This window comes from Antennarius striatus, chromosome 22, assembly GCF_040054535.1.
Source record: "Antennarius striatus isolate MH-2024 chromosome 22, ASM4005453v1, whole genome shotgun sequence".
In the NCBI taxonomy this organism is placed as follows: Eukaryota; Metazoa; Chordata; class Actinopteri; order Lophiiformes; family Antennariidae; genus Antennarius; species Antennarius striatus.
The window spans coordinates 7,124,491-7,137,557 of NC_090797.1; the positions used below are offsets into that span (position 1 = coordinate 7,124,491).

Below are 13,067 nucleotides of genomic sequence, written 5' to 3' on the forward strand. Positions count from 1 at the left end.
TGAAGCTCTTCAAAAAGGCAAAGTAGACTCTTAAGGGTATATGTCACTCTCTATTTGATCATTACACTGTTATAAACGTCGAGTTGAAGTCAATGAGGAGGTGGTTCAAACTGCATTCTTTGTAGCGACCTGCAGAAGGAACAGTGTTCGCAAAAGGAAGTCACTTTTTTTTTACTAGTAAAACAGTTCAGTGAATGCTTTTAGTCACTTTATTCATTTAGTAAATTATGGTTTCATTTAGATGATAAAAAAGGACAATTCAATGAATGATTTAGTTTACAACAAATTTGTAAGCAACTGAGCAGCTGAGAATCCTCTGGTTATAAACTAACTCCAGCCAGGATAGAGGTGGACCCATGTGTGTCCTCACCACTTCAAATGTATCCAAAAACGTTTCCTTGAGCCTACAAAAACGTTCCCAGCTATAATGCTAAACGCCAAGCTCCAAAATGGAAACCAAAAAACCGACAGGAGCTCTCACAGCAGCTCCTTCCACTCTAAGTTACATTTCATGGTTTCACGCTTTGCACTCACTAGTCTGGGAGGCAGACTATGAATCACAGGGTGTGTGTTGACATCATGCCAAAATGAGAGGATGGAAGAGGAAGAAAAAAGGTCAGACCAACATGAGTCAGAGTTAAATAAACACACAGCTACAGCAAGGCAAGAAAGGCAGACATTAAAAGTCTAATTTATTTTCCAAATGTGAAAAACTTAAAGGCAGCAGGTGCTTCATGAATGACTTCTTCAACTTCTAACTTGCTCTGCTCCACTCTGGCCCATCTGACAACATTTTTGAACAAATACAGTGAGTAAACTCAGATTTGTCCAACTGGCAATTAGTGACAGGACATTAGTAAAACAGCCCAGTTTTGTTTAATTTAGGCCCCATAGCGCCAAAGTATTGGCGAGGACAGAGCTCAGTTTGATGTTGAGCTGTTGCTCAGCATTCTGGGGGCCCTGACAACTCACCTCCCACCCTCTGATTGTTAGTTTGAAAGCTTGACCTTTTGTTTCTTCAGTCAATATTGAAATTAAGAGTAAACCTGGAATCTGGGTATCTTAGAGGTAAAATTCAACAAGAACTATTCCACTTCACCACTCAACATCGAACTCCATCTCTTGCTGGATCTGCGGTATGAAGATGCTGAACGGCCTCAGAGAAAGAATTAAAGATGGAGATTGGGTTCAACAGCCCACTGGTGGGTGAGAAAAGCATGCCACAGAGATTCTCTGAGAACCTACAGGAGTATTTGTACCAAGTGTTTGACATGCCATTCGACGCCTGGCAGCACAACAGGATCTGTGGGCATCTAAACATTTCCACCAGAGTAAAGCAGCATCCAAACAAGCAGACAGACGGCAAATAAATACTGAAATCAGTTTACGATGAGATTCGCATCGGTTTGTCCCTTTCCTGCTTGGGGCAACTCTCCTGATTGGAAACTTTGAAAAAACACCACGGGGCAAATCACCAGGTTGTTACCTAGCAACAAGTGGTAAGACAGACACTGGCCTGGCTTGAAGGATGAGAGGAGAGGGTACTTGAGGGACAAAACCACTGCTCTCATTCATAAATTATCCCACTACCGACTAGAATAATACTCAACTGAGTAGCCACATGAATAGATATTTGTACGTTCAGCTTTGCTCATGGAAATTTAATGACATCACTTCTAAATGCAGGCAAAGCATGAGATGGTCTGAGCTTGGCAGAGCATCAGTCAGTGTCCTGTTTGTGGACACAGTCAGAGCATTGCCAAACCCAATGGAAAATTATTGAAGGTCAAATACTGCAGACAGAGGCAGCAGATAAGTTAAATGTCAATGTCTGTAAAAATTAAGTAGCTAAACGTGCTCATAATACGCAAAGGAAATTTATGAATTGTAATGTAGTCATCACGCGTATGTTGTGGAAGGCTAAAATAAAAAGTTTTGGTGAAACGTTTTGAAGCTTAAATTCAGACACATCTTTAAACTAATAATTAAACATTTTGGAAAATATGAAGTCAAGCTGAGATGAGAAAATTTCTCTATCCATAATATGTGAACCAGCCACCATGAGAAGGTTAGCTTCCTAAAAACAATGAAGAAAGGGGAAAACAGCTTTCAAAGATAAAATGTCTATTTCTATTCTGATAGTATTTCCTGTTTGAAACCGTTTGGTTAATCCATGCGTTCATTTTGAATAGTATTTATAGAAAATTTACAAGATACTATCCTCTTCATCACTCAGTCCCCCAAATGCTGAAGATACAGGGTGGTTTTAACTGGTATGTTTACAGGCCTATTGTATCACAGTTAAGTAACTACATGGTGAGAAAGGTGTTCACCAAAATCCTGAACTGCTGCAGCATCACATTGGCTTTAACAGAAGGAGGAAGAAAGACAAAACAACAAAATCAAACAAAAATGCAGGGCTTGAGTTAAAGGATAAACTGTCGAACTGGTGCTCAGCTCACATTACAGAAGTAAGTAGACTAATAAATGCAGTACCAAGGTTCAATGGGAGTGGTAAAAATAGACACTATTACAGGAGGACAAAAAAAAGACAAATTGGAACAGAGTGTACGTGTGATTTTCTAAGGTGCTCTGACAGTTTGAGGCCGACAATAGCCGAAAACAGCAGAAGCTGCAGCAGCTGCCTCTGAGCGCATCAACACACCCATGTCAATCCTTTGGTCCTCATTAAAAACCAACCCGCAAGTTTAGAGGTTTCTGCAGAGTCATGCTTTGGCTGCTCGGCCTCAAACAGCTGACGCCACATATTTAGAGACCCTTACCTCCTTACCTCCCCCTCCTTCCTGTCTACCTTTGCTTCTTTCCTCTCCTCATCCTCACCTCATTCTCCAACACGCCGGACATTGGAGGCAGCTTCCAGTACACTTAACCTTTCAATATTTTTCCGACTCTTCATTTTCCCTTCCCCAGAACTCGAAGATGAGCGATAGAAGTACTTTGGGGTCATTAGGTTCTCTTCACCATGGCAACAGCAGCTGCTGCTATGATTCACAGACAAATTCCTATTGCGTCGTAAACACACTGACAACCACAAAGCCATTTGGAAAACAGTGCTTTTGAATGATGATTTGAATCAATAGCCCATTAGTTAAATTGTCCAAATGCAGTAGATGTCACCTGGTTGGATGGCCTCTGAAGTGCTCCTGTAATGGCTTAACAAGAACACTCTGGTGCTAAAACAGTTTCAGAATATAAAAGAATCTAAAAAAATAGAAAACTAAAAATATTGGAGATGATTTTTCAGGTAAATATAATTCTGGAATCCCTTACCTTGCATGTCATCATGTCGCTGACCCTCTGCTGCATAGATTGCCCTGCTTTGGGTCTGACAAGGAGGTAGAGGGCCTTGACCTCTGGACAGGACCTCAGCAGCTTCTCCACCAGCACTTTTCCCATGAAACCCGTGGCTCCTGTAATCAGCACATTCTTGCCGGCGTAGTATTCTGCAATGGTCGCCATTCTGCTGCACGCCGTGTCGCTGCAGATGTCTGTGAGCCCGGTGTGTCCACCAGTTGCCTGGTCTCCTAATCCATCCCAGGTTAGGGTTAGATTTTCAGACTGCTCCTGAAGACAGCATGAGGACATAACAGTGAAGTTTAAATACAGTTTGCATAAATGTACATAAAATTTCTCCAGTTTGATTTCATTCCGAGAGGAGAAATACACGTTTGAATGAATTCAAAATCTTCAAAGGTAGTGTTGCCTCTCTGCTCTAAAACTGTTACGCATATTTGATATCTATTCACCACAGGTGGATGAGAGAGGGCAGTGTTCAGGGGCAATTTGGTGTGTATAGATGTACATGCACATAATGTATCCACAGTAAAAACCTAAGCTTCAGAGAAGTTAATTCCATGTTTGCAAATTGGCTCAGCTAAAATGATGAACTGAATACTTTGGACGGCTTTTCCAGTAACATGTCAAGAAGAGTTCATGGTATTTGCTGATTGTCTTAATTTGAGAAGCTGTGCTGCATTTTGGAGACCAGAACATTAACAGATTAGCTGAGAAAACATTTATCCATGATAAATAAAGACAGTTTTGGGTTGTTGTTTTTTTTAAAAATGTATTTTTTCTTTCATTTCACAAGACAGCTTGTTGTGTTGACTCAGGCTTCTCAATCACATTTATGTCCTGACTGGTTAAAACCAACATCAGCTTGAAGCCCTTCCTGTTAGCAGCAGTATTTATGCAAAAAAAACCCTCCACCCACTGAAACGCAGCCAGAATGAAGAATGACTCAAACACACCTGCCTGAAACGCTGCTAAGACACACATTTACTCAAGATAAGGTGACCCACTCTTGCCCTCTGGCTCATTCATTCAATGATTTTTGACGTGTTTCTGGATGTTCAACCGCCCTTATTCTATGACAACGTAATTGGATCAATTCGCTGCACTAATGGCGGTGATGTAATGGACTGTGTCGACTCGATGCGATAAATCAGGAGCTGTGCTGACAGGCGGCCAGGCGGCACTCTGGGGTCCTGAAGTGACTTTTGATATTCAGAGGGCTCAGCTACTGGTCATTAGTTTCAGGTCTGAGCTCCCAGTGGTCATGAACTGGTTACTGACTGCCTGGAGGCGACAACAGAAGCAACAGTGAGCCATTTTTCCACCTGAGTGGTCACAATATGGGGCATATGTGTGTTAAAGGGTGAATTAAAATTAAATAAAAATACTATCACTACATTCTCAATAGTATCTTTTTTTATGGTAATAATTGTGATTTTAAGGACACAGCTCATCTAACGTACCAGAAAAACCCACTTCCTGTTGGCTCACATTCTGTAAAAGGCCTCTTAAATTCTAAAAGGTTTATCTTAACACAGTTTAGGGATGATGAAGAGGGAAATATGCTTCATGAATGCTTATAAAAACTCATTAAAGGTATTCTTGGCATTTTATAGATGCATCACAGCTAATCATGCAGCTTTTAGCTCTCTATGTATTTGGAAGGGATTATACTGCCAGATGTTTTTTTTAATGGCTTTTTCTTTTATGACAGATTCAAGGTTTACTGTTTTAGACTTTGCTCTTATTCCATTTAAACTTTAACTTATGGCGATCTCACATCGTGCGACTTTGGTTTTGTTTGGCTGTCTCTTTGGTTAAAAGCATTTGTGTTGTGTGGTCTAAAAGCTCACTGTCGCGCCGCCGCTGTCAACACTCACATGCGAGTAACCATGGCAATGATAAGCTGATCAAGCAATGGCCTCTTAAAGACTGGATGACAACCTTCATGAAAACCTTCTTAGAATCATTCTCTGTTCTGAATCAATCATAGGATGAGGGGAGGATTCCTGGCATATCTGACATTTACCAACAAGCCTGTAAAAAATAAAATAAAGGGCTTATGGGGATGCAGACTTTAAAACTTTGCACTTGGCAACAGTAGCACAACATTTAGCCAAGACAGATGCTCGATCAGCACTTCTTTAGTGGTCCGGGGAGCTGTGATTTGTACACAAGATGAGTTGTTTCCCTCTGCTTCTTTCATCCTCTCTCATGGGCTTCAGATTCTCAGCATGTTTGCTCAAAGACAGACACCAAATCCTCTGAGCCAAACGCGGCACAGATAACAAAACAATCTAGTATATGCTTGCTTACTTTCAATTCTGCTGTCTGTGCATGCAATATTGAATCACACTTCCTTACACAGATAAAAATGTGCATTTGGTGTACAGTTTTCTGCAGTGAAAAAGAGGCATCACTGAAATGAAGGCCTGGTTATCTGGCAAATACAGCGAGCTACTCCTTGAGTTTTACATTCATGCCAATTCTGACAGATTAGTCTAAGCTGGATCAATAGTTTACAAGCAAGGTAATATTTTCAGATTATCTACTCTGCGTGCACGGTGATGGAAATGTAAAGGTCAGTGAAGGTCTTTGGATGAGGCCCATGGCATTCCAGCTTTGTACTTCAGAGATTCCCTGTGTACACGAGGACAAGGGCAGGGGGTGGCTGAAAGTCACCATAGATTAACGGCCAACAAAGGAAATGTTCCCACAGCTGGAGAAATGTTGGAATGAACAAACATCAGAGAATACTGAAACTATAAGCTAAAACATTGCCGTGTTTTCACGAATGAATGAGAAATCAGAGAGCATTCTGTTCAGAGTCTGAATTATGACTTGAAAAGAAGGCAGCAAGGGCAAACACTGAAGCCTTGAGGGATCAGCTTCTCATGTCATATTGTCATCTTGACAAAGCACTGCATTCTGGTCAAAGTCACTCTGGTCCATGACAAAAATAAAGTTTGATGATGCTTGAGGCAAAAAAGAACACAGCCGAAAATCACAGCCTTCTGCTGTTTTATTCATGTTTTCTTTTGATTCAGGGGTTTTCAGTGTTTTTCCTCCAGGATGTCCACACCGTTTGTCAGATGCAGGTTGTTTTAAGCCACAGCTCTTTGGTCCTTCTGCTGCCTCCGGCCTTTCCTTGCACAACCCCTCTTAGTGGGTCAGCTGACTGCTTCTGAAGATGCGGGCAAAAAAATAAAATAAAAATGGAGCTCTACAGCTGCACACTGTGTAAGACCATTATAAATGGACAAAAGCTGACAGAGGCAGTTGGGGAGGGGGGGAGTGGGAGAAAAATAGAAAGAGCAACATGCAGCAAATAATTAAGACGGTATTAGTCAACTCTAATGTAAGCACCAAGCAGCACAAAGGAAAGGTTGGCCTCTTTCATTAAAAACGGTGCCAAAATTGTTAGAAACCCTGGAAGGGTGAGTGTGGTGCCACAGCAGACATCAACATGGACACTTCTGGAAAGCAACAGGAGTATTATTTACAATAGGAGACAGGAGGGTTTCTCATCTCAGAGCAACCAACACCATCCACCTAGCAACCAGCAACTGCTTGCAAGCAGTTAGTCAATCAAGCTAATCCAAGCTGATTTCCTAAAACTACATAATTGAGCTGGGTGTCCATTGGAGCACATGGTGACATTACCTAAAGCTAAAACATCCATGTTTTTTTTTTTTAATTTCATTGGTGGGTGTTGTTGTTTCTCCTCTGAACTGGCAAGGGGTGCTGTAACAGTGTTGAATCAAAGTCTGTGCAAACAGAGCAGGACTGGAAGTTTTGATGATGTGCATAGCCCATGCCTGGGACCCTTGACAAGCAGCTAGCAGCAGTTAGCAGCTAAGCCATACAATGATCGGCCAATCGACCAAAGCAGTCGCTCTTCAAAAAGAAAAGGTGGAAAAGTGTCCAAATACTAAACTCCCTGATAATGCAACCCTATTTCAGGATCTTCTATCTTGAGGTGCTGCCATTGCTCCTCACACAAACCTGTTGTTACAAGTCAAGATTATGTTAAATCGCACAAAAAGCCAACAGGTCTTCTCTTGCACTTCATTCTCTTTCAACACATTTAAAGGTTAATCCAATTCAAATTAATTACATCATCCCTCACCTTCAAAGTTTCACACAGTGTCTCCATGATCCTCTTTCCATACCAGGAACCGGTTTCAAATGTGTAGATGAAGGTTGTTGCTCACTATCAGATATCTTCCCACTGGAGACTCAAAGTGTGTGTGAGAGCTTCTGAGTGCTCACAGTGTATTGTCCACAATCTATCCGATGGTAAAGGGCTTCTGTAATTACACTGGGCGTCTCTGACTGATGGAGCCTCCGGGTGCTGTGGTGTCAGTTCACACCTGGCTCAGGCCCCGACTGGCAATCATACTCTGAACGCGGTGGCACAAGCCAAGGCCACAAACCTGTTATGTGGTCCCTGTGGCGTAAATCCCTTCTACTTTTGTCAAAGAAACCCTGTCTCCACCTTGTTGGCAGTAATTGGGGGATTGAGTCGCAGCCTATAATCTCCTCTATTATGTAAGAGTCTGCCTTGAGAAACAACTGTCATATCGTTCCACTAAACTGCACCTACTGGTGAAGTCAAAGTCAGCTTTATTGTTAAGTGTGCCATATACTGTATACACGACATACAGCACAGATGAAAATGCAGTCCTCTCTGACCCACGGTAAACAGGCAGTACAACAAGCAATGCAACACAGACAGTGGATCAGCCAAAGGATCATACGTCCTCTCAAAGTGTCAAAATGTCAGTTCACAATCTTAAATTAAAAATTGACTAATGCAAAGACTGTTTTAAAACTTGGTCTTGGGGTGGTTTCATTTTTGCCCTCGGAGCTGTGGATTTTTAGGTTGCACCACCCACATTCTTCTCAGCTGCAGAGTCCACTGGCTGTTCATGATCCACTGGAGGCAACCATTCACCTAATGACTGATTAGAGGCCCTTGCTTTCAGCAGCCTGACAAGCAGTGATGATCAGAACAGGCCTCAATTGGTGAGGCCGTTCCAGTCCCTTATCACAGAAACAGAAAAAGAGCGGGTCAGAAGCCACAGCTGTCCTGTCACTTATCCTGGAGGCTCGTTTTCCCCACAAGGAAAGAAGCTCTCAGTATATCAGTGAGCTTCAGCAGGCCGTCACTTCTCCTGAAACCTGCGTCACTCTCACACTGGTCGATGGATGAGTCCATACGGCTTAATGACCATTAGTGGCATCATCCAAACAGTTGGATCCAAACATCCTTTGGGGTTTATTTTGTCTATTAGGACCGAGCCGGATGATGAAGACTTCAATCTATGTCCTACTAGGATGTCAAATTTGCATTGAAAATTCAAAGTAATAATTTGTCTTAAAGGACTAATTTCCGGATAATTAACTACTGCACCTGATTTGGTTCTGTTGATAATATCCTTAATAGAAATTCTACATTTGAACTCAATATTCATTATTCATGGTAAGCTGACCTGTTGCAAGACTCCGGTTTTCACTGGCGATTAGATGGAATGAATTAATCAATCGGAACCGTATCAATTGATTTCCACTTCCATTTCATTAATATCAAATTGGAGTTCTAGGAAACTTCTAGGAAATTAAACAGGAATTTGAAACCCCTGAACTTTTACCCTTTTAAAAATTATTGAGTATATTTCACTTCTCATACATACAGTACCACTTAATATCTTCCCGTTTAGTTTAATTAAGGTTGATGATAATTTATAGACGCTGTACACTTGGCCTCATCTTTGGCTCATTTGTAATAGCAATGTTGATTTATAGATATTTGATCAATGAATTTTGTAGATAAGTTGATATTTGTGATTATGATATTATCACTAATGTAGGAATATAAATAATCAGGTTCAGAGCGACAATTATTTTGACATGAGATTTTCCATCAGGACTATCATCTTATACTTATACTGCAACACAGATTCACAGCAATATAATAAATCGATTATTTGCTGCAGACCTTCTGGTTTCTATTACTGGAATAGGTCTGTTGGTGCCGACATGAAAACACCAGAGTGGATTTAATTACTTCCTGCTTCCTCATTTCACTGTAGAAACCCACATAATTTCAATTTGTGGATGTGAAACATCTCACAACATCCAAAAGCCAAAAACTTAATTAATCTTCCTGTACTCTGTATGACCTATGATGAGTCTTATTTTACATGCATGCATAACTGATGTGATCAAATATTTCAAATTTAATTATTGGTGCTCGATGGCCAAACTATCTCAACTGGCTCTTTTTTGACACGAAGGAGAAGAATCTCAACTCCCATCTCCTCGCTCTGTCTCCTGAGAACCTGATCTTATGACCGTAGGTGAAGGGTGCAAAGCAGTAAATTATTTACCTATAATCCTCCATTAATCAAGGAAATCAATCAATTGGTCAACCTGTAATTGTGATACAGATGGCCAAACCACCCCGTGTAGACGTGAAAGATTGCTCAGTCACATTGATATGTGTGATGTGAAGATGAAGCGTTGGTGGTGTGATATATTATAGCCTGGGACCGTCTTGTACTTCACGACTGGTCATGCATTTTACACCAACAAGAATGGAAACCAATATCTGTGGCCATGTCATTTAATCAGGTAACTTGTGTAAAGATAGATGACAGTGAAGACACAATGCTAAGAGCGATGCACTACTTTACAGACAGACTCAATAGCTTCATGTTGTCCTGCTGCCAGCTGGGTCTATAATTAATGACAGGAGGAGCACTGGCAGCAATTGTTGAGTCTCCCATCTCACCCCACCATCCTGTGCCCAGATTACAGCCACAAAAACACTGATGGTTTGGACACAAGAGGCAAGAATATCCATGGAATACTTCCAATTAATACTGCTAGTGGAAAGATTAAGATACAGTAATGCTGCAGGATGAAACCACAGCACCATCGTAATCTTTTTATGATCGATGAATTTTAAACAAAATGACACCTGTTGCTCATTGCAGTGCAGTTGTGATAGAATCTGAAGAGTATGACCAAAAAAACACAACCGTTGAAGCACGTAAACACAGCAGCGCAGATCTGCAAGTGGAGAACGAACCTATCTGGGCCAAAGGGACGAGTTTGTGTTTGTGTGTGTTTTAGGGAAAAGAGGATGCAATCAGCTTTGGCGGTCTGCTGGGTACAAGGCCGAGAGATTAAAAGAAAGGCTGCTCTTATCCTGGGATTGGAGTGAGGATGCTGCGTCGGAGGCGCCGTATAAAGCTCGACCTTCCAGCTTGAGAAACCCAAGTGAAAAAAATCATGAGGACATGTTTTCAATTTGTTTTTTGGATGATCAATGTGGGGTTAATTTAAGAAGTGTACAATCAAAGTATGTAAGTCACGTACATCAAAGTGAAAATGTACTACTGTAAACACAAATGGATGTAATCTCCAGAATTCAAACATGTTTTTAGTTCCATGAAATCTTCAGCTTCCATATATATTTCTTGGTTTTGAGCCTCACAAAACTTCTTTTCTCCAGTGAACTTTGGGAGGTAATTGCATGACATTGTGTTCTAGCAGCAATCAAAAGGATTCACCAACCACAGCGTGCCCACAGACACATAATGTACTCTATTCTTTATAGCAGCTATGATTAACACTATAATAGTACACTAAAAAAAGACCATTACACTCATTGAATCACGACTTCATTAAATGAATCACTCAATTATCCCAGTCTTTCAAAGCTCCTTTCAAAAATCTAAATAAGTCTTATGTTTCCATATTGTCAAAACCCCCAAAGATTTTCCATTTACAATATAAAAAAATATAAAAAAAATGCAAGTAAACTAATTTGGAAAGAATATCTGGTGGTGATGGTATTATGCTTGACAAATATATTTATTTATTCATTCATTCATTCACCTACTGCTTGTTCAGCTTATGACATGGACAAGGGAGAACATACAAACTCCGCAAAGAGTGGGATTTGAACTCGGAACTGTGTAGCTGTGAGGAGACAGCACTACCCACTGCGCCACCGCGCCCAAATACATTTAGAAACAAGCTATTTATTGTTAGAAATTTACTAAACATTTACTAGCAGTTTTTTACTTGGGTAATCATGCAATGACTTAATCAAATGAGTTTCTGCAAAAATTGTTAATACCATAATAAACCTTGATTTTAAACTACCTTGGATTGGTCCTTTGCTGCTCCTCAACTTCCAGTTTCACAAGTGGAAATATTTGGGAATACTGAACATTTCCAAATAAACAGTAAACAGGATTTACAAGGTAAACAGATTTGTTTTGCAAATTAGTCATGGAAAATGAGATCATGACAAGTTTCCTTTTTTACTCATCTGATTTGATTAATGGATGTTCTTCAACGGGACTACATTTGGGCACATTACAATGTGAAACGATATGTTATGTAGTCTAATGTCAATGTGGTATTCACAGCTTGCTGCTGTGATCGATGCAGCTTTAATCAATTCATTCATTAGAGATGATCAAAACTAAAAGCAGAACATAGTGCCTTTGACATGCACAATGAATGCATGGGGGGATGATAAGGTCATGTGGTCAATAACAACTTTCTAAAGGGCTTTATTGAACACCAAATAAACAGGATGATTTACGGTACTTGATCCGCTGTCCTTTAACGGCTTTGTGTCTCGTTGGAGTTCATGCCTCTATCCGGTCGGTTCTATGCTGATACAGAGTGATCCAGCACTGCTGTGTGGAGGATGCAATCCTCCTACTTTATCTTTTTTGTTGAGTGAATCACAAGAAAAGTGAGAAGAACTACTCTCACCTATATGTGCTTAGAGCTCGCTGAAGGTAAAGACTATATAAAGATGGAGATATGACAATCTCTGGCTGCCAGCCATACTGTCCACGCATAGGGGGGCTGGGCATTCAGCCAAAGTGTCCCGGACACAGACAGCGAAGCTGGGCCACCCTGTCCCAGACGTACCTAATGGAGTCGGTGACAATCATCACTGTAAATTAGCCTCAGAGACAAGTTCCTTTCAACCCTGAAGACAAACAAAAAGCTAACCTGTGACTGAGGACAAATGGTGTTTGAAAAGAGGAAGTTTAAATATGAAAATTAAACTTTTCCTATTTACAGAAGCTAAAATTCATGGCTGTTGTCACCTTGTTCTTCCCAGGGAGGTGGTGGAGGTAGTACTTATTTGATGAACAACAGGAATAGTTAAATTTTTCTACTGGGAAAACCCCCGGAATGTCACTGGTTAGCAGAGATGTTTAACTCTTGGGCTGATGCCTACTCCTGCTTCAGGGCTCACTCATTCATCCTTACAGTAGTTGGAAAAATTAAAAACGAGTTCTATCCTTTACTGACAAAACTGGACTTCACATCTTATGTGGCCACAGCTGCCGGCAGATTGTAGCTTGTGAAGTCTGTGTTCTTCTTCAACATGATATAACTTGCTTGGAAATACAGTAGTCGCTAGCAGTGACATTCCTCTTTACTAGCAATCGCTGCCCTATAGTTTCAAGTAACCACTGCAGCGGGTTAAAGGTTATCGTCTTATCTAGCATCAGCGAAGAGGAGTATTACTTTGACCTGTTTTAGGAAGTAATTCCACCCGTTCTTTAATGAAATAGTCTTTTACAAGTTCAATAAAAGTGTTATATGTACTCAGTTGGGGCTCCATGAATATTTTAATTGGCCTTATTTAAAATTTGAGACTGAGAATCTTATTGGGTTGTAATTTTGACAGAATGCTGAAAGACATC

At 40.7% G+C, this 13,067-nt stretch overlaps 1 protein-coding gene across 2 annotated transcripts in view; it reads right to left on the reverse strand.

Annotated features, from left to right (window-relative positions):
- si:dkey-97m3.1 (fatty acyl-CoA reductase 1) overlaps positions 1-13,067 on the reverse strand; it is a 39,251-nt gene that overhangs the window by 21,419 nt on the left and 4,765 nt on the right. For both annotated transcript variants that reach the window (XM_068306646.1, XM_068306647.1), the window contains one exon: positions 3,292-3,585. In XM_068306646.1, coding sequence (XP_068162747.1) covers positions 3,292-3,585 — 294 coding nt within the window. The remainder of the gene's footprint in view (positions 1-3,291; positions 3,586-13,067) is intronic.